This window comes from Felis catus, chromosome C2 (assembly GCF_018350175.1).
Source record: "Felis catus isolate Fca126 chromosome C2, F.catus_Fca126_mat1.0, whole genome shotgun sequence".
NCBI lineage: Eukaryota > Metazoa > Chordata > Mammalia > Carnivora > Felidae > Felis > Felis catus.
The window spans coordinates 90,778,320-90,801,112 of NC_058376.1; the positions used below are offsets into that span (position 1 = coordinate 90,778,320).

The 22,793-nt window shown below is 34.4% G+C and overlaps 1 protein-coding gene across 14 annotated transcripts in view; it reads right to left on the minus strand.

Annotated features, from left to right (window-relative positions):
- NAALADL2 (N-acetylated alpha-linked acidic dipeptidase like 2) overlaps positions 1-22,793 on the minus strand; it is a 1,340,454-nt gene that overhangs the window by 297,613 nt on the left and 1,020,048 nt on the right. For all 14 annotated transcript variants that reach the window (XM_023260390.2, XM_023260391.2, XM_045036390.1 and 11 more), the window contains one exon: positions 19,158-19,277. In XM_023260390.2, coding sequence (XP_023116158.1) covers positions 19,158-19,277 — 120 coding nt within the window. The remainder of the gene's footprint in view (positions 1-19,157; positions 19,278-22,793) is intronic.

Below are 22,793 nucleotides of genomic sequence, written 5' to 3' on the forward strand. Positions count from 1 at the left end.
TTATTTAGAGGACACGATGAAATAATTAATAATATATAAGCATGTACTCAGTACAGGACCTGACACATCCATGATACTAATTTTCCTTTCTATTCTTCTCAGCAAAAGAAGTCTGCACTGCTTTCAGTAGTCAATGCTGTGACTTCCAAACACCCAAATGCACACTCCCAAGACTGGTAGCCCATTGATCTTAATATAGGACCCTTATGTTTAAAGTGAGGATCATCAGCGACTTAGTCTAGAAAGAACAAATGCATTCCTTTGAGGTGATTTTAAAAAGAAGAGAGGACTGAATTGAGGTCAAACGCAGTTATAAAATAAGAAATAAAAGTGAGGAAAAAATTTAAATGATAGGTTAGGGGACACATTAGGCCCTTCATCGTTAAACTTCCTTGAAAGGAAGATAAAGAAATAGAAGGATGAGAAAAGGATTAATAAAGAAGCCTAGAAAGATGAGGTTTATAGGGACTAGAGGAAAATAAGAGGACAGTGAAAGAAAAAGGCCAGAAAGTCAAATGTAAACTTCAATAAAATTTGATTCATGCCTGGTACATGAGTTGCTATGTGAATGCTATCTGAAGAATGACTATCTTTTTTCAGCATTTCTCCAAATATTTTCCGTACAAATCTTCAATAGGATAAGAAGCAATTATTAGGATATAGTGTGGTTGAGAATACATACATACTGCAACAACTTGATCCATATGGATTTTGCTCAGCTAGCACCATTTCTTAGGAAAGCTTATTTCCCCAGTACTTATTTTGTGTGTTTATAAAATTCTTATTTCTTGTTCAGGTATGTTTATTTTAAGGAACAATGCCTGAATGCAGTAGACTCCAACAAATTGTGTGTCCATGTTCAAAAGTTGTTGTTGGAATGAGCAGAGAAGAAGCTTACATATAATTCAATTCCCTTCACCTAATAAAATGCTTAAGGAAATTAGAAAAAGCTGGAAGATTTTCTAGTAGCAAACTACCAAGTAGTAAAGTACCAAGTGGCAATCTCAAACGTTATATTAAATCTCTTCTTACGTTTACCTCATAAAATTCCTTAAGACAAACCTCAGAATCTCATCCAGGTAAATGATGAGTCAGTAATAAAAAATAATAAATAATATTAATAATAATAAAAATAAAAGTAAATAAAAAATAAGTCAATAATTTCTTCTTTTTTAAGTTTATTTATTTATTTTGAGAGAGAGAGAGAGAGAGAGAGAGAGAGAGAGAGAGAGAGAATGAACAGGGGAAGGGCAGAGAGAGAGGGAGGGAAAGAATCCCAAGCAGGCTTTGCTCTGTCAGTTGCAGAGCTGACACGGGCCTCGAACTCACCAACCATGAGATCATGACCTGAGCCAAAATCAAGAGTCGAATACAACTGACTGAGCCACCCAGGTGCCCCAGAAATCAGTAATTTCAAATAAAACTAATAGGTTAGTGAACATGTTGACACAAATAAACTACTTTTAATGAAGCAGTATGTCCATAAGAATCTTTTTCAACATGATGAAAAGATCTTTTGAGAAATTTCTAAACATGTCACATGAAAGTTGATACAGCACTCTGAAAGATTATCTCAAAGGGAGCTGAAAGATGTATTTCTATACTGAATGCTCCTTGAGACACTGAGAGATTAAAAGACGATACTGTAGGCCATGGCCTTCTTTGCCAACTGCACAGATTTTCTGAGTTACTTAAAAAGCTTTTGGCTAAATAAACTGTGTCTTCAGTCTATGGATACATATTTGAAGCTAACAATTTTCATGATTTTATCTTCTGAGATACATTTGATGATTGGAAATTTAATACTGAACAGCAGCCTCTTGAAAACTTCAGATTTAAGGAGCCTCCTGTGCAAACTGAAGAATTCACTGAATATAAAATTACTGTAATTTTAACAGACTTAGAATCTAATGGTTATTTTAACATTCATGCTGAGATTTTCTAGATGTTGGCTAATACATATCTCTTAGATAAGTATATTTTAGTTTCCCTAATTGTTTCTTACTAAGAAGTGGGTAACCTTTTCTTTTCCAACAGTATTTTATGCTTAGCCTCAATATATTAGAAATTTCACGTCACTAAGCAAGAGGTGGGACCTTTTGTGGATGATTTTTTTAGGATTTACCCTGAATACATACATATTAAAGTTTATGTACAATGACACTCAGATCTTCAAGGTAAATACTATTCTGATTTTGTTCACCATAGATTGGTTCTAGGACTTTGAGTGAATGGAATCATACAATATGTACTGTTGTGTCTGGTTTCTATGGCAAATCATAACTTTTCATGTTACGTGTGTCAACAAATTGCTCCTTTTTATTTCTAGGTACATTCCATTGTGTGAGTAAAGTATAATTTGTTTACCTGTTCTTCTACTGATAGACATTTAGATTGTTTCCAGTTTGGACTATTATGTATACAGCTGTCACAAACATTCTTGTGCATATCTTTATATAGTCGCATTTGTACCCCTCTTGGATAAATACTTGGACTTGCGATTACTGGGCAATATGGTTGATATATGTTTATCTCTGTAAGAAATTGCCAAATCATTATTTCAAGTGGTGGCACCATTTTACATTATCACCGATGAAGTATGAGAATTCAAGTTACTCAAAAAATTTGTCACTATATGGTGTTGACAGTCTTTTTAATTTTAGCCATTCTAGTAGATATATCTAAAGATTTAAAAAAAATATGTTACATTTGCCCATGAAATACTGATTATATTTACCTTTTGGGTCCCTTATATTTGCCTTTTGGGTGCTCAATTTCTCCCTGCAAATTATTTCCTTTCACTATGAAGAATCATTTTAACATTTCTGTGTAGGATGGAGTTAAGGGTTAACTCAGCAGGCCTGGATTGCTCAAACCCAGCACATTTCACTCCTGAGAGATGAGCTCTGAGCCCTTGGAATATTCTGCCTGAGTCTTTTGTATGCTTGAGGTCCTAGGTTATAAACTATCCAGTAGTTTATGCTAACAGTGTGATTTATTGTGAACTCCATGCTGAGGTCTGATTCCTGATGTGACTCCAGTGATATCTTTATGTTCAGATGCCAGTGGTCCAAACCATGAGTGATATCTCTCTGTTTTACAGCGTAAATGCCAGTTTTCTGTTGTTTTGTTTTGTTTTGCCTGCTTGGAATAATCTTCACTCCCAGTCCTATGGCTGGTTTTTAAAGCTTCTGAGATTTCTTTTTGCCTGACTGCCCTGGTCTAAACTTCAACAGCTACTGCCTTTCACATGCTGATGATTGGAGTACCTGGGATGCATTTCTCTCAGTTTACCTATCCTGCCTCCTCACCTCCAACAATCTGTTTTGTACTCAGTAAAATTCTGAGTGCCTCAGAGTAATTTTTCTTATATATCCTTCCTTGCCTCCAGCCACTGGCAGCTTCTCCTTTGTACTCAGTGAAGATCTGGAACACCTCAGAGGGATTTCTCTCAGCAAACCTAACCCAGGTTTCAGCAGCTCGTCTTGACTGGCAAATATCTGGTATGTTCTGAAGGTATTTCTCACAGCTGTTCTTCCCTGCCTCCAGCCTTTGGTTCCTACCTTATGTGCTCAGTGCAGGTCTAAGGGGCACAGTGGAGGCTACCAGAATTCTAAATCATCATGCCATCCCACAAGAGTTGTCAAAAGTCTACTGGTTCTGCTGACTTTTCCTCACCCATGTCTTTCCTAGATCCCTCCTCATTTGTCATTCTGCCATGGCTGAAGCAGCCCTTTTCTCCTACAAAGGACCTACCAGTTTCTGGATTTCAGTTTATTGGGTTTATTTCCAGCCTCAGATCTCTAAAAGAGTTTTATCTAAGATTTGTAAAAACTGTGATTTTTATCATCTTTCTCACTTGTTCTCATTGTTAGGGTATAATCAACGGTCCCCTGCAACTTTTTATATCCCAATTGGAAGCAGAAATCCCATATGCAAGCTTTATTTAATAAAAATAGAATGTGTAAGAAAATAAATATCCACTTATTTACTCATTCATGAAATATTATTGACTGGTCTGTATGCACCAGGTACTATAGAAATATAGCAATGAACAAAACCATCCAAGTTCTCTCCTCTCAAGGAGTTTATAGTCTACTGGGAAAAGTGATAATAAATAAAATTAAGATATATATAAAGTGTTCATGATAAGCTAAAGAGAAAAAAAAGTAAAGCTCTAAAGGAGATATAAAATGTCAGGATGATGTTTCATATTTCAAATATTGGAGCCAGGAATTTCTCACTCAGGTGATTTTGAGTAAAGATCCGAAGAAAGGATAATGCATCAAATCTACGACCCCATTCAATCAGAAAATGGGACATTGGGGGCGCCTGGGTGGCGCAGTCGGTTAAGCGTCCGACTTCAGCCAGATCATGATCTCGCGGTCCGTGAGTTCGAGCCCCGCGTCAGGCTCTGGGCTGATGGCTCAGAGCCTGGAGCCTGTTTCCGATTCTGTGTCTCCCTCTCTCTCTGCCCCTCCCCCGTTCATGCTCTGTCTCTCTCTGTCCCAGAAATAAATAAACGTTGAAAAAAAAAAAAAAGAAAATGGGACATTGGATAGTTATATCTGTCACTGTCCTAGGAATTGCTCTATGATGTGCACTATTGTTCTCCCAAACTTCCAACAACACAGTCCTCTCCCCATACAACCAATCATAAACAAATATAAATTAAATAGCAACATATATACTATTATGCTTGAATATTTGCAAATAATAAGAAAAACAATGTTAAAACAACGTTGTGAAAAAGTGCACATAAGAAGAGGCACTCCAGGGCACCTGGGTGGCTCATTCCATTAAGAATTGGACTTCAACTCAGGTCATGATCTCATTATTAGTGAGTTCGAGCCCTGTGTCAGGCTCTGTGCTGACAGCTCAGAGCCTGGAGCCTGCTTCAGATTCTGTGTCCCCCTCTCTCTCTCCACCCCACCCCTGCTTGTGCTCTGTCTCTCTCTGTCTTTCAAAAATGAATAAACATAAAAAATATTTTAAAAACAAACAAACAAACAAACAAACACCTTTGCCCAGTATATAAATGTTCTTAAAAAAGGAGTTGGTTAACAAATGGTAATATAGCTATGAAATAAAATACATTCATTAATTGAATTTATTATTTTGAAAAAAATTCCAAACCTACAGAAAAGTTTATATGACAATAAATCCCCCTATACTTACTTTCACTTGATTCACTTATGTACCAAAGATATTATAATATATATATTTTAAAATATAAACTATTTATAATACATTGAGTGGAAAAATTGCAGGTACAGTTTTCTTTTGGTAATGATATATCTACACGCATTACACAAAGGAAATATTCTCTGTGGTTTTCTCTGAGCAAAATTATAGATTATTGTTTTTATTTTTGCTCATGTAATGTTAATAATTTTTCTACAAAGAGCACAATAAACTAATAAAAGGAGATAGCTTAGTTTTCAGGAAATCCTTTGTAATGTATGTAGTTCTTTATCAAGTTCCTATTTCTAGGATAAAGTGAAAATGCCAATCACCTTTGTTGATCTTCACCAAAGATCTTGAGCCTGTCACCTCATTTTGAGATCCTGCAATATCTTATTATATTCTTAACTTATAATTACTTACTGAATATTAGTGAAACTTGCTTAACATTTTGGATGATGCACCATATACAGCTAGAAATTATGTCATTTTATTTCAAAGGTGACTGAGTTTCATGTAACACATAATTTATAAATTAGTATCCTTTATTCAATTTCTGAAATTTTCAAACTAAACAATTCTGAATTGCCTTACCTGGAAAAGTGTACTGTAGAAAAGGGTACTAGTTTTGATGCTGTGATTCTAAACTAGCTTTTCTTTATAATCTTCTCTAGGTTCATGTCTATTTCAGTTTTCCATCTGGGCTACTGCCACTTTTAACTCTTTCTGTATCAGCAATTGACTGTCACACATAAATGATTTGGGGCTACTCAGGGTGAAATGGTTATCACAAATGAGTGTGTCTACTTTCCATGTTTATGCAGTTACACTGATTTAAAAAAGAGTTGTAAATATCAAAACTGGATTTAAAATTATCATGGTCTCTTATATTCACCAACTATTAATATATATATTTCATAGATTTAGAGCCAGAATTTGTAAAGGCTCAATATGGATAAATAAGCAATGAATATGAAAGTTAACAACCCAGAAACTAAATGCAGGCTGTCACATACATTATGCGACTAAACAAATAAACATAAATAAATAAAGGATGAATTCACAAGTGAATTCTTACGTAAATAAAGACTGGCTGGAGCAACCACCCATAAAAATGTTCAAGCCCTCTTCATGACACCTGTACAATGTTTGAGCACCTTTAGATAATTCATCCTTTTTGAGAATTCTTCCGTAGGCTGAATTGAAATTATTTCTCTACTCCTTGGAGACATACAGAAAATTGTTATCATGGCCCTCAGGACTATTGTTATATCAGGGTTAAAATAGCTTAATTTCTTCTGCTGTTCAATTTATTTTATCACCCTGGTCTTAAAATTATAATTTTCCTACTAGAAAATATAGTTAACAGTAGTGACTGTGGAGAGATTAGTGTCAAATTATAGGATGCTTAAGGCTATAAATTTGCAGGTGAAATTCCAGATCAAAGGGAAGGAATAATCAGTGCCTTCAAGTCTTATCAGCATTGTATATTGAGGTATGTTTCTGAAAAAGTATATGTGAATTGTAGATCTTGCCCTGTGAACAAATCCATTTTCAAAGTAAAGGGAGTGAATACTTATTTAAGCTTCTGTAAAAAAATCAATTTTTAGGTGCATACGGGTTTTGTTTAAAGCAACATTTCCCTGACCATTTTCACATGATGCCTATAGGAAAAAGGTTCTAGAGAAAAACAAGTCTGGGAAAGACTGCATGTTCTATTTACCTCTGGATCACTGTCATGCATAAGATACGTACTGAAGGTTCTACTTAGTATACCTTTCACAGCACACATTGGGCAATATGAGTTTAAAGAAAGATTCATTATCACGTTTATTTGTTCAAGCATTCGGTTATTTTTACTATATCAATTTCCTTCTGTTTCAGGTAACTCTTTTTTTTAGCCAAAGCATTTATTTCCTTTGCTATTTTTACCAAAAGCCTATTTAGATTTTTCATTTTAGATTTTTTTCTTTGAAATCATTTAAGTTGTATATATTTAAAATGTACAAAATGATTTCATATACATATATGTTGTAAAATTATTATCCAGGTCAAGATAATTAACACATCTATCACCTCACAGAGTGAACATAGGTAATTGTATGTGTGTGTGTGCGTGTTTAGAACGCTTAAAATCTACTCTAAAAATTTTTTTAAGTATATAATGTTGTATTATTCACTATAGTCACCATGCCACACATTAGTCCAGTTTCATTGTTTTGCATTTGGGTATCCAATTTTCCCAACAGCATTTATTAAAGAGAATGTCCGTTCCCCATTGTATGTTCCTTGTACTCTGTCAAAAATTAGTTGACCATATATGCGTGGTTTATGTGTATACTCTATTCTGTTCCATTGGCCTTAGTGCTTGTTTTTATGCCAGTACCATTCTATTTTGATTAGTATAGCTTTGTAATACAGCTTTGAAATCAGGTAGTATGATACTTCCAGACTTGTTCTTCTTTCTCAGGATGACTTTGGCTCTTTGAGGTCTTTTGAGGATCCACACAAATTTTAGGATAACTTTTTTCTATTTCTATGAAAAATGCCATCAGAATTTTTGTTAATGTTTATTTATTTACTTGAGAGAGAGAGTGATAGAGGCAGAGAGAGAGAGGAGTAGAAAGAGAGGAAGAGAGAATCCCAAGCAGTCTCTGAGGTGTTAGCACAGAGCCTGACGTGGAGCTTGATCCCACCACCCATGAGATTATGACCTGAGCTGAAATCATGAGTCAGACATTTAACCTACTGAGCCACCCAGGTGTACCATCATTGGAATTTTGATCTAAACTGCACTGAACCTGTAGACCACTTTGTTAGCATGGCCATTTTAATAATAGCAATCCTTCTAACTTAAGAACATGAACTTTTTTCCATTTATTTGTGTCTTCTCCTTTTTCATCAATTTTTTACAGTTTTCAGTGTACATGTTTTTCATTCCTTTGATTAAATTTATCCCTAAGTATTTTATTGTGTTCATTGCTATTGTAAATGGCATTGCATTTTAAATTTCTCCATCAGGTAATTCATTGTTGGTATATAGGAGAAAATTATTTTGTTAAAAAACCAAGTGGGCCATTCAAATACAAAATATCAACACAAATACAAAATTGCTTGGTTAACATGCTCCTTTAAAATAGAAATAACAGGGGCGCCTGGGTGGCACAGTCGGTTAAGCGTCCGACATCAGCCAGGTCACGATCTCGCGGTCCGTGAGTTCGAGCCCCAAGTCAGGCTCTGGGCTGAAGGCTCAGAGCCTGGAGCCTGTTTCCGATTCTGTGTCTCCCTCTCTCTCTGCCCCTCCCCCGTTCATGCTCTGTCTCTCTCTGTCCCAAAAATAAATAAACGTTGGAAAAAAAATTAAAAAAAAAATAAAATAGAAATAACAGAGGTGGCTGTGTGGCTCAGTCAGGTAAGCATCCAATTCTTAATTTCAGCTCAGGCCATGATCTCATGGTTCCTGAGTTCAAGGCCAGCATCAGGTTCCATGCTAAACAGTGAAGAGCTTGCTTCGGATTCTCTCTCTCTGTCCCTCCCCTGCTTACATGCTCTCTTTCAAAATAAATAAATAAACTTAAAAAAAAACAGAAATAACAAACAAAAGCAAAGGAATCATAATTTATACAACTTACTTTTGGTAAGCACATGCCAATAGAAACGAAAATCATCCCAGTAGATATATTTGAAAAAATTTTTTTAAGCATGAAACCATTTCTGTTTAATTTAATTACTCATAAAAATTTTAAATAAAATGTCATATATCATAAGGGCAAAACATTACTATTGTAATGGCTATATAGATACTTAATCGATGACGTCAGTTAAGTTAGGTTTCTAACCAAAAGAGATTAAAGATCAAGTGGAGATAAAGGACAGCTAGTTCACCAGAATAAGTTTCAGTTTTTAAAATGGTAAAGTGTAGTATACTTCATTAATGATGCTGTATAGGTGATGCTGTATGTTCCTGGTACATACATATAGGTGAAACAGTTTTATCTAACCTGCCAAAAATGGTGATTCACTAATACTTCTGAGTAAATGGTTATTCTTTTGAGTCCTATAGAGGTCTGGTGTCTAATATACTAATCAAAACGTCAGACTGGGGCGCCTGGGCAACTCTGTCGGTTAAGCATCCAACTCTTGATTTCAGCTCAGGTCAAGATCCCAGGGTTTGTGAGTTCGAGTCCTGCATCAGGCTCTGCACTGACAGCAAAGAGCCTGGGATTCTCTCTCTCTCGTGCTCCCTTTCTGTCCCTTGTGGGAATACAGAGGACAGAAGAGATAAAGTAAGGCAAGACCAGTGCATGCTGAAGGCAGCACATTCTGAACCCAGTAGCTGCTCAGCCAAGGGAAAAACAAGACATGCTGGAAACAGCATATGCTAAAATTAGCTGAAGTTTTTTTCCTTCCAAGATGACGTATATGCATAGGCAGTCATGTAGTTAGTTAGGGTCATGGTATGTCTCACATGATTTATTATCTTATTTTTCTGTTTTCATTTTTACATACTATTGTTCACTCCCCAATAAATATAAGAGAACTACCCAAGTCAGGGCTTCACTCAGTCTTCTCCTGCTTAAAAGTTTTTCTTGGTGCAGTCCCTCTGGGGCTCTCATTGTTCCAAGCCATTTGGACTCAGTAACCCTTTCCTCTTGCATCACACTGAGTTGCACGACAGCCCCTTCCCTCCTCATGCTCTCTCTCTTTCTCTCCCTCAAAAACAAATAAATAAACATTAAAAAAAATCACACATTAGGGATGCCTATGTGGCTCAGTCATGTAAGCATATGGCTCTTGATTTACTCCCAGGTCATGAGCTTAAGGTTTGTGGGTTTGAGCCTCATCTCTTTGAGATTTTCTCTCTTTCTCTTTTTGTCCCTCCCTGGCTTGCATTCTCTCTCTTACTCAGAATAAATAAATAAATATTTTTAAAAAGTCACAGACTAAAACTAACTCAGCTAAAGCCATTTTAAGAATGTGACATTCATTTTGATTATATGGATGAGTTCACACTCAATTTATTAATATGTTAATATCTCTAATTGTTTGCCCTGTTCTTTGGCTATGTCATCCAAATATTTAAATCAGTTGCCTTCTGAAATTCAAGGTTTTAGCCAGTATCTGACTAAGACTTCCCTTGATATCTAGATTTAAATAAAAAGGGATTTACAAATTGCTAGCATATACTGAACAGAAAACCTTGTAAAACAGTAATAAACTGGATGGATTGCTTGGTTTTAACACAAAGAAAAGTATTGTAAAACTAGGAGATAGATTAACCTGCCAATAGAATCACAATTTTAAATGTGAGACTTTATTGAAGTGGTAAATTAGTGTAAGATAGGATTTTAAATCAGTTTATTAGTCTTTATGGTCACTTCAGTTGGCTACTGGTAGTAGAAGCAGCAAAAAGGAGGATAAATTAAGTAGAATTAAGTAGAATCCACTGAAAAGAGTTGTAATTTATAGTGAGCAAGAAAGCACAGAGAATTTCTCTCCTTAAAGACTAAACAAAATATAAAAACTAACAAAGATAAAAACAAATAGACAAATAAAAACTACGTCATGTATCATGAAAGACAAGCCAGTAGAGAACGTTTCACAGTCAGTTTTACTTTTATATTTTATGGGCAAGTAGAATAGAAATTAAGCTTTGTTTCAGTACTCTGTATTAAAATGATCAACAAGACAGAAAGGGAAAAAGAAAAGACAGCTATTTTAATTCGACCACTATACCTTCTGTACTCTACCACTTTGCATTTTGGTCAGTATTATGGACTCCATTGTCTCTTCCCAAAATTCAGGGGTTGAAAGCTAGCCAACAATGTGACCATACTTGGAGGTAGGGCCTTCAAGGTCATTAAAGTTAAATGAGAGTATAAGGAGGGAGCCCTAATCCAGTAGGACTGGTGTCCTTATAAGAAGTAGAAGAGACCCCAGGGATGAACATACACAGGGAAGAACATGTGAAGACACAGTGAGAAGCTGGTTTTTGCAAGACAAGGAGAGAGGCCTCAGGACAAATTTGCCCTGCCTGAATCTTACCTGGACTTCTAGTCTGCGGACTCTAAGAAAACACATTTCTGTTCTTTCAGGAACCCACACTGTGGTATTCTGTTAGGGCAGCCATAGCATACTAGGACTAGTTATTTTAACTCCACAGTGTGTAAAAATAAAATCAAGAGAACAAACTTTAAGTTTTTTTTTAATTTATTTTGAGAGATTTAATTTATTTTGCAGATAGACTGCAAGTGGGAAGGGGCAGAGAGAGAGAAACAATCCCAAGTAGGCTCTGTGCTGTCAACGCAGAGCCCAATGGGGGGCTCAAATTCACAAACCATAGAGATTGTGACCTAAGCTGAAATCAAGAGACAGACGCCTAACAGACTGAGCCACCCAGGTGCTCCCAAGAGAAAAAAAAAATAATTTAATAACTGTTTTTTTGAAAATCAGACTTCTGGAAACTCAAGCATTTGAGCCAATTACCATCTAGGACTAAAATATCTCCTAGGTCTTGCTTCGACCCCTTAGAGAACAGTGACATGATCAGGCAGAATGGAAACCAGCCCTGTGGCACTTAGTAGCAACTGTACAAGTACCACAGCAGACACAGCTGTAGCAGTCCAGTACCCCTCCACACGAGAAAAAAATCAGAAGCATAACAAAGTTACACTTGATTTGAGCAAGGAAATGGAAATGGACATCAGTTGTGTGATTTGAAAAGAAGCATTGGGTAGTTCAGTAAAAGAGCAGTTCGTTTACATGATCGAAATATTGGGCCTTGACAAGACAGACCGCTAAATTTCCTCAAGATTCTGAGTATATTCAATCTTTTTGCCACTGTTATATGATGCATGATTCTGAATTAAACTGATTTCATTTGCATCTTTCCTGTGAATTCCAGTATAGCCCTATCACACTCACCCCTATATTTTAGCTACTTATGCATGTCTTAGGTTTGTGGTAAAGTCATAAGCTCCAGAGTAACAGGGACATTTCATCTGCAGTTTTGTTCCCTACAATACCTACAACAACGTCATATACAGTTGGGTTCTTTATAAAAATATTTATCATATTTTAGAGCTCTGAAACAGACTGTGCTATTCATAATGAAGTAATAGTGTAGTCTGGTTCTGGGCTCAATGCTCTAATGTATGCAGTTGAATTGAGATATATGTACTATATTTTCTAGTGGGCAGTTCTTGGTATTAAAAAATAAAACATGAAAATTTAAAAAAAAACACTATAAAACTGAAAAATAGCTTTGCTACTTTTTTCATGGCCTAAAAACATAACAACAACATTGTGCATCATGTGGACAGTTTTACAACATTGATGCAATAGTTTGGTGTTGATCAGGTTTGCCAGTGTCTCACAGGTGTTTCAAAAGTGACATTTAAGAAGAATATAGCGAGATTGACTACTTTCATATGTACAAATGCTTGAGGCTTCCCCAAAATAACCTCTTAGAAAGTTCTTCACTATTTACTTGAGATTTATAGAGCACTGACTAATATATGGATGATCAAATTCTATTTTTCTAAAGGTAAAATCAATACCTCCTGTGAACTATGAAAAATTATTTCAAAAAATAAAGGTGAAACAGCAATATATATATATATATATATATATATATATATATATATATATATATAGACAGAGAGAGAGAGAGAGACAGAGAGAGACAGAGAGAGACAGAGAGAGGCAGAGAGAGACAGAGAGAGAGTCAGAGGGACACAGAGAGATATATGTTAGTATCATATCCTAATATTTAAAATTATTATTTGGGGGGTAATCTTATTTTATCTTTAATTTCACAACTAAATTTGCATGAAGACAGTTGTGTTTCATTAACTAAGAGGACATTGACCTATATATCCTTTATTGAACATTTAAGGAATCAATGGAAATTATTTTCAAAGAAGATTTTTCTTAAAAAATGGATCTTAAAAGATCTTTTATTCCCTTTTTATTCCCTACTCATTTAGGAGGCATTGGGACTCTATTCATCTCTATACAATATTATATAATCCACAGTAGAATGAAAAGTATCTCTATCTACTATCTATCTATCTATCATCTATCTATCTATCTATCTATCATCTATCTCACTCAAATGCTTGTGAATGAGAGAGTAGATAATAAAGGTTTATAATGCTCTTTAAACATCAATACCAAATTAAGTTCGCCATGCTTTATATCAGATTCTGGAAAAACAAATGCTGTTTAGAAGATTTGTATAAGATTAATAATTAAGGTATGTTGCTACAGGAAGAGAGTGAAATGTCAAGCCACAGACTGGAAGAATTCACAACAAAAGACTTAGTTCATTTAAAATGTTTTACTGGAGGGGTGCCTGCATGGCTCAGTTGGTTAAGTGCCTGACTTTGAAATCTCTGTCCCCCTCTCTCTCTGGCCCTTCCCAGCTTTCTCTCTCTCTCTCTCTCTCTCTCTCTCAAATAAACATTAAAAAATAAATAAAATGTTTTAATGGATTTTGTCAAAAATTTGTTGTTTTATGTAATTAACTTACTTTTTTGATATGATGTGTCTATAATGTGTCTATAATGCACATTACCACTATAAGTTTAAAAAAAGTTTCATAGCAGCACTTTTAACAATAGCCAAATTATGGAAAAAGACTAAATGTCCATCAACTGATGAATGGATAAAGAAATTGTGGTTTATATACACAATGAAGTACTATGTGGCAATGAGAAAGAATGAAATATGGCCTTTTGTAGCAACATGGATGGAACTGGAGAGTGTTGTGCTAAGTGAAATAAGCCATACAGAGAAAGACAGATACCATATGTTTTCACTCTTATGTGGATCCTGAGAAACTTAACAGAAGACCATGGGGGAGGGGAAGGAAAAAAAAAAGTTAGAGAGGGAGGGACCCAAACCATAAGAGACTCTTAAAAACTGAGAACAAACTGAGGGTTGATGGGGGGGGTGGGAGGGAGTGGAGGGTGTGTGATGGGCATTGAGGAGGGCACCTGTTAGGATGAGCACTGGGTGTTGTATGGAAACCAATTTGACAATAAACTTCATATTAAAAAAAAGTTATTTCCCTGTATTTTTGTATAGTAAAATGTAAATAAGTAAAATATTACTATGAAGTTAATATTTTTGCAAAGGATATAGTGAGGTAATTTATAATTTGAAAATATATAGCCACTTCTGAAATAGGGATTTAAAAATATTTATATTTAATTTTTAGTTTTTCAAATGGAGATTTTTTAATTTCAAAAGTTACAAGCTGCTTTAAGTGAACTAATTATTATTTTTTGGGAAAATATTGGTAGCACAAAGAAAGCAGAAATGCTGGTTCAAAATACTAACAAAAGTAACAGGAAAAAACCAACCACATAAAGCCTTAGTTTTTGCCTCTTACTTACTGTTCAGTGGGTAGCTCACTGGTAGATTATTACTCCTTTCAGAAGACAAACTAATTTATTAGTTATCAGTGTTACAATTTAGAAAAACTGTTTTTTTGAGTTTTTTTTTTCAAGTGATCATGAAAATTTCCAAATAAATACAAAAGAAGAGAGGGCAGTACAATGAAATCTCATGTTCCTATTATTTAGCTTTGGTAACCATCAGCTTTTCATTATTCTTTAGGTAATTTTTTTTAACATCAATCTTTCATGAGTTCTAAGAAAAAGCTGTAGTCACTGGTAGTAGATTCAGATTCACCAAACCTATCTGAATCCTCAAAAAATTGCATTCTCTCCACTCAGTATGATTTAGTTCAAATTTAGTAGACTAACTTCAGAGAAATGGCTTCTTTTCTTAATGTTAGTCCTCTTTATTTCAAAATCAAAGTTAGAATACCAAAGTGGAGGAAGAGCTACAAGTGTACATTGCGTTCATCCCAGACATGATTGACTTGTTTTCCTTGTCAGAGATGTTGTAAAAGTACTGACTCATGTAACAACATGGGCATACTTTAACATGATCTCACAGTTCATGGGTTCAAGCCCCACATGGGGCTTTGCACTGACAGGAGCCTGCTTTGGATTCTCTGTCTCTGTCTCTCTCTCTGTGCCTCTCCACTGTTCATGCTCTTTCTCTTTCTCAAAATTAAACATTAAAAAAAATTAAAAATCATTATGCTAAGTAAAAGAAGTCACACAGAAAGGACTATATACTGAAAGATTCCATTATTTATGCTATTCTGAAAGAAAAAAAAAACATTTGGGCAAAAATCAGATCAGTCTTTGCCAGGAACTAGGGAAGAAGAGAGGAGACTGAATACAAAGGGCTACGATGGGAAATTTTTGAGATGGAAATACTGTGTATCTTGATTGTCATGGTGTTTACCTGCTTGTACACACTTGTCAAAATTCATCAATCTGATACTTAAGAAGGGAGAACATTAGTTACTATATGTAAATTATTATTTCAATTCATCCAGTAAATCTAACTTAAACAAAAATAATAGCATATCAATATCTAATGGGCCAAGGACAATGAAACTGTCATCTTCCTTGATCAGGATAACACATTATTAGTGAAATTTGAACAGGTATTTGATTTAGGGTAACTACTTCACTTTTTTTTTTTTTTCTTACCAAGCTGATAGTCCATTAAAATATCCTATAATTATACGGGCACCTGGGTGGTTCAGTTCGTTGAGCGTCCGACTTTGGCTCAGGTCATGATCTCATGGTTTGTGAGTTTGAGCCCAGAGTCAGGCTCTGTGCTGACAACTCAGAGCCTGGAGCCTGCTTTGGATTCTGTCTCTCTGTCTCTGTCTCTGTCTCTGTCTGTCTCTCTCTCTCTCTCTCTCTCTGCCCCTCCCCCACTAGTGCTGTCTTTCAAAAATAAATAAATGTAAAAAAAACTATCCTATAATTGTAGAGTCTTTTAAAATAAATGTAGTACTGTATATTAAACTTTAAAGACTATATCTGATATACTTATTTCTGTCACATGGACTTAGAAAGTTTTTTTTTTTTTGATTCTGCACATCGCTATACAACAGTACCTAAAATTCTGTATAATCTTATGTCATTCACAATTTAGCATGCTTTATAAAAAAAAATATTGTTCTTTGTAGAAAAATCATTTTTAATTTGTTTCTGCTTGGTTGTTTGGTCTATACTACCTTATATGAAACATGTGTTTGCATATGGTAACAGAATCTAAGTAAAATGATGAAATACAGAGGTCCTGAAGATTCATAAAATATCTTTGTCTTTGTATGTAAAGTTACTTATGTTCTGATGTTATAATCAGTTAATCAGTTCCTTTCTTTTGAAAGAAATGTTTTAAATCTTTCTTTTTAAAATGCCACTGGTGTTACGTTATTTTAAATTATACAAATTACTGTGAGGTTTTGTTTCCTTCAGTTCTCTTCCCCTTTATATTTGTAAGTGTGTTGACATATTTTAATGAAAAATACTGGCATTGAATTATTCTATGTAAAATATATCTTAAATTACCCTGTATATTTGCTTTGTGTTAATAAAATTCAATATAGATAGTTAAGTAATTCCCATTTTTTAAAATTGCATATGCTTTTGGGGCGCCTGGGTGGCGCAGTCGGTTAAGCGTCCGACTTCAGCCAGGTCATGATCTCGCGGTCCGTGAGTTCGAGCCCCGGGTCAGGCTCTGGGCTGATGGCTCAGAGTCTGGAGCCTGTTTCCGATTCTGTGTCTCCCTCTCTCTCTGCCCCTTCCCCGTTCATGCTCTGTCTCTGTCCCAAGAAAAATAAATAGACGTTGAAAAAAAAAATTGCATATGCTTTTGTTTTTTTGAATCTCTGATAATCCTACCTTTCTAAATTGTCCTATAGAACATACATATACTCTCTTTCAACTGAAAGGGATTTTTCTTTGAATACATTAGAATTTATATACTAATTCTTGGATTAGTATAGAAATTTTTTTTTAATTTTTTTTCAACGTTTATTTATTTTTGGGACAGAGAGAGACAGAGCATGAACGGGGGAGGGGCAGAGAGAGAGGGAGACACAGAATCGGAAACAGGCTCCAGGCTCTGAGCCATCAGCCCAGAGCCCTACGCGGGGCTCGAACTCACGGACTGCGAGATCGTGACCTGGCTGAAGTCGGACGCTTAACCGACTACGCCACCCAGGCGCCCCAGTATAGAAATATTTTAAACTATAGAACAAAAACTGTCTTCCCCCAAACAGATAAAAAGGTACATCTTCCATGTCACTATTCATTACTGTACTTTTAGATAATCGGGTTTAAATGCTAATATTTTACAGTTCTCTGTTATAAGATGGTGCAAAAACATTTTAAATAGCATTTTATTCTCAGAAATTTCTATAGATAAATATTTCTCTAGATTTTATAGCCCTGAACAGTTTTTAATTTATATTTGCTTATGAATTTCAATGATTACATATCTTCCAAGGTTCTCAAAATATAAATATTGTAACACATGAGAAGGAAAAGACAAATTTTAAACTAACCTGCCCCAGTTGCCAGATACTTGAGCTAATGCTATCCTCCTTGATATCTCACTTGTACAGAAATATCTTAACTTTCCAAGAGAGACATCTGCTGATTTTCTTTTGAGGTTTTTCAGGCAGGTAGGAGAGTCAGAATGCAAAGCAGGACAAAGTGCATGAGGAATTCACTTACAGAACTGGATATAATTTAGGGCATGCAAACTGAGGTTTGGCTGATCTCAAATGTACAGATTTATCCATTTCATCTTTCATAATGTCCTCTTTATTATACTACATATGGAAATGTCAATGAAAACTATTAAACTAGAAAATACTTTATGAAAGTCATAAAATGTTAGTTTGCATTACATTTCAATCAAGCATTATGGCTAATCTAAAGCACTGTTCATTATCTCTCTTTTTTTCTAGTTCAGTTTCTATGACACTCACTGGAAACTGTGGGCATTGAAAAGGTCATTTCTAATATACACCAATAACCTTTTGGGGTGGGAGGAAACCACCCTCCAGTGGTGGCATGATTACTTTCATTCTGAAGCATAACATGTATCATTTTATCTGTAGTATAAGTTATAAAAAGATTGAAAAATAAAAGCATGACCTCAACTAACAAACAGGAAAGATGTTCTGGAAAATTATTTGAAACAGACCAGAAGTAACAAAATTAAAAATAAATAAATAAATATCTCTAGTGAGACATTATCACAAACTACATGATTATTTTTCAAGTTACATTTTAGGAAAATGAATGCTGTCCTTTCCCATAGTATTTTTAAAATAATATTTTCTAAATATCTTTAATTAGTTATCACTATATTCTAGGAACTAGACATAGATCCTGCTTAAAGGCAGAGTACGATATTGTTGAAAACATAGGGCAGGTCCCAAATTTGCTCAAAACATGAATGAGGGGGGAGAAATCTAAAAGTAACCAAATTTACCACAAAATGTCAAGATCAATAGAATTGGGAACTTGAAATCTGAATTTCAATTTTTAAGAAATAAATTTATATTTTTATATATGTTCTCTGTAACTATAAAATTTTATCTACAACTATCACCATAGCAAATGCAGGATGCAGAATTGCAGAACATAAGAAATTGGTTAAAGGAATATTGATAAAAAATTAGTAATAGATAGTTCCTTAAAACAGATGGTTTTGCGGCTCCTGGGTGGCTCAGTTGGTTAAGTGTCGGACTCCCGATTTCAGCTCAGGTCATGATCTCATGGGTCATGAGATCGAGCCCAATGTAGGGCTTGGTGCTGACTACGTGGAGCCTGCTTAGTATTCTCTCTCTCTCTCTCTCTCTCTCTCTCTCTCTCTCTCTGTCTCTCTCTCTCTCTCTCTGTCTCTCTCTCTCTCGCGCGCGCGCGTGCTCAAAATAAATAAATAAGTAAATAAATAAATAAATAATAAAAACATAGATGGTTTTATGCATATTAAAAAGTGAAAACATCAAGATATGCCAAATTATAGAGAATAGGCAATTTTGTATGATCGTTTTATTAAAAACTAGTTCATCTTACCTCTACCACCAGTTGCTGAAGAGATGGTGAAGCTACAGAATATAGACTTGAGTTACCCCTTATGGGACTATGGAGACTAATGTAAGCCACAACATTTCTCTGCAGAACCTTCCTGAAATCCTGAAACAAACAAACAAAACAATCTTTATCATGATAAAAGTAACAGATTCTAATTTATCATTTATATGTTGAATAAGAAATACTTTCTACTTAAAATCACCATAGTACACAACTGTTTTTAAAAAATAAATTCTATTAGAGTGTACAAAGGTCATAAAAGGATTTTAAATAAAGAGGGTAAGGAGTTACATATCATATATGACAAAATATTTTTTTAATGTTTATTTATTTTTGAGAGAGACAGAGACAGAATGTGAGTGGGTTGGGGCAGAGAGAGAGGGAGACACAGAATCCGAAGCAGGCTCCAGGCTCTGAGCTGTCAGCAAAGAGCCCGACGCAGGGCTCGAACTCACAAGCTGTGAGATCATGACCTGAGTCAAGGTCAGACACTCAACTGACTGAGCCACCCAGGCTCCCCGTGACAAAATATTTTTAAGCACGTTCCTGAAAAAAGTCAAATTTTAAAAGAAAATGTTCTTAAATGGTTAACATCGTATGTGATTCAACTTTAGAATACAGACTGGAAAGTTTGCTCTAGACACAGAACTTGATTTTATAGTTATTGAATTAGAGAATAATTCATGGGTAAACTACTTCAGTGATTAATCAAACTAGGCCTTTCCTTGGAGACAATGAGCTAATTTTTACATAAGTGGCTCTTTATTCTGAGCAAAATGGGGCATAATACACCTTTGTCCCTGCACATATTACCTGAAATAAAACCTGATACATTTTATGCACATGAGTAGCATAAAATGATTTCAGCAGAATAGTTTTTCTACTTCTCTGCTGAACTATTCCCCAAACTGAATACCACTAAGCCTATTAATAAGGTGTCACTAAGGTCTTCTATTATTTTCCTCCTTTCTTGCACAAATATTTAATGACTAATCATCATGGTGACAATTCTATGGAAATGACTTAAAAACTGAACAACTTCATGTCTTAGGAACTTACTTTTCTTTCTCCAACACTATGAGATGGAAGACTATAAGGGCATGTGCACCTAACAAGTCAATAATATCCCTATTTCAAGTTGAACACTCAGCTATACCTCTGCAAGAGAGCTGAAAAGACATTTCATTTAAAATAAATATTTTTTTTGAGACAGAGAGAAAGAGGAGAGAGGGAGAGAAAGAGAGAGAATGAGGAGGAGGGGCAGAAGGAGAGAGGGAGGGAGGGAGGGAGGGAGAGAGAGAGAGAGAGAGAGAGAGAGAGAGAGAGAGAGAGAGAGTCCTAAGCAGGCTCCACACTGTCAGTGCAGAGCCCAACACAGGGCTCAAATTCATAAACGGTGAGATCATGTACGACCTGCGCCAAAAGCAAGATTGGACACTTAACTAACTGAACTACTCAGGCACACCTAAAATTAGTAAATATTTTAAATGAATAGGAATGATGACCTTAAGCTTAAATACTCTGCTTTACACATAATACTTTTTAAAAAAAAATGTCCCTTAAAAAATTGTTCAACAAGTGCTGTGGAACAACAGCACTTTTTTTTTACATATTTACATACTACCACATAGACACTATATATATATATATGTATGTATATATATATACATATACATATATATGTATACATATATATATATATACACACACATACATATATATATGTATATGTATATATATATATATATATATATATATATATATATATATATATATGTTAGTCCATTTAACACTCATGAGAACCTCATGCTAGTATACTCATTGGAGGATCAAGTCTTGGAGAAATTAATTTTGCCAAGACCATCCATGTTATGTCAGAAAGAATTTGAAGTCTGACTTTTGACTGTAACATCCACAGTAGCCTGTGAAAAACGAAGCATCTTGAATAGAAGAAATGGTACTTTTCTTTAGTAAATGGTACTATTTTACTTAACAATGGTACTATTTATTTAGTAAAAAGTATGATAATTTTCCTCAAGGATCAAGATTAGTATTGATTCAATTAAAAAAATAAAAATAACTCTATCACTATAAATTCCAGTTTTAAGTCTATTGACCAATATCACCTAACCTTTTTAATTACAACTATGGGTTCCAAGATGTTCCTGTGCAAGCAAAATTAAATAGGGCAATACGACATGTCAACAGGTGCTTTCCTTACTCAGCTTCACTAGGAAATCAATTTAGAGCATACATTGACTTTAGTCTAAAAGAAAAAGTTTCATTTTCAGGGGTAGTTTGGTAAAAGTAGACACAATGGAAAAGCTAATAGTTTCTTAAATTCCTTCTCAGCCAGATAGTTACAAAATGGCTTTATGAACAGTATTGTAATAATCTTCTGAGACAGAGTAATTTTATATAGTATACTCTATGAGCCAATAATCAAATCTATATGTTATTCACCATGTTCCTATTCATCATTTTCTTTACTCATATATCTTTGCCTACCTAGTCATGGAAAAAGTAAGAAAATGACTGAACGAATAGTTAGTTGCCAAACATGCATACACACATAAATATGTTAGAACAGAGGTCCCTACTCTAACTGAATGTAATAGATTTTTTTTTGACATAAATACTTTTTCCTATGAACTCCTACATTATAGATTTTTTAGTTGTATCTACTGATAGAGAAAATACAAAATTATTAAAAGATAAAATGAATTCAGTAAAGCTTACAAATAAATTTATATTTTATTAACCACAAAAAATCTACTTAATTTGAAAATATAATTGCTTACATACATGTAAATGTAAGGCCATAATATTGATTCAACTTACAAACTATGATGCTTGATGCTCAAATAAATTCAAAGACTTTTTGCAATAAACTTCCCCATGCATAGGGGCTCAGGATATATAAGTTTAGAACGTCTGTTGTTGGACAAGCCTAATTTGAGAAAGAACATAGTTTAGGAATATACATGTTAATTTAGGATTAACATAAATTTATTATGAAAGTTACTAGATAGATATGGAGAAGGCTGTATGATACAGTGGAATAAATTTTTGGAATTTGAAAAGAATCTTGGAGATACTTTTTTAAAAACACACCTTACTGTTGCAAGAAAACTAAAGTATTGTTTTCTTTATGATTAAAAAACATTAAATACTAAAATCAGCCCAATTCACAAATATATTCCCCAAGTTGCATAACTTGATTATGTCTTTAAAGTAAGTAATTTGGAATAGAAGTTTGAGAGGTTGGTTTAGCTATTACATTTGCCATCTTACTAAAAATTTGTCAATTTAAAAAGGTTCTTTCATCAATGGAATTTGTTCATTTGAATTAGTTCTTTTGAATATGGAATAAACATTCACACAACTAATTTGAGTATAGAAAAGTATTTTAATTTGCAATGTGTATATCTTGATAAATTTTACACTAAAATTTTCCCACTTTTAAGACTTATTTTTCAAATTAAAAAAGATGCTTGCTATTTTCTTTTGTATATTTTTGATATTTTCTTTATAGTCAATAGACATTTTATCTTTGTTGTGAGTACTTAAATAAAAAAATGAAATAAGAGTAGAATTTGCCCTTAGATATTTAGGATT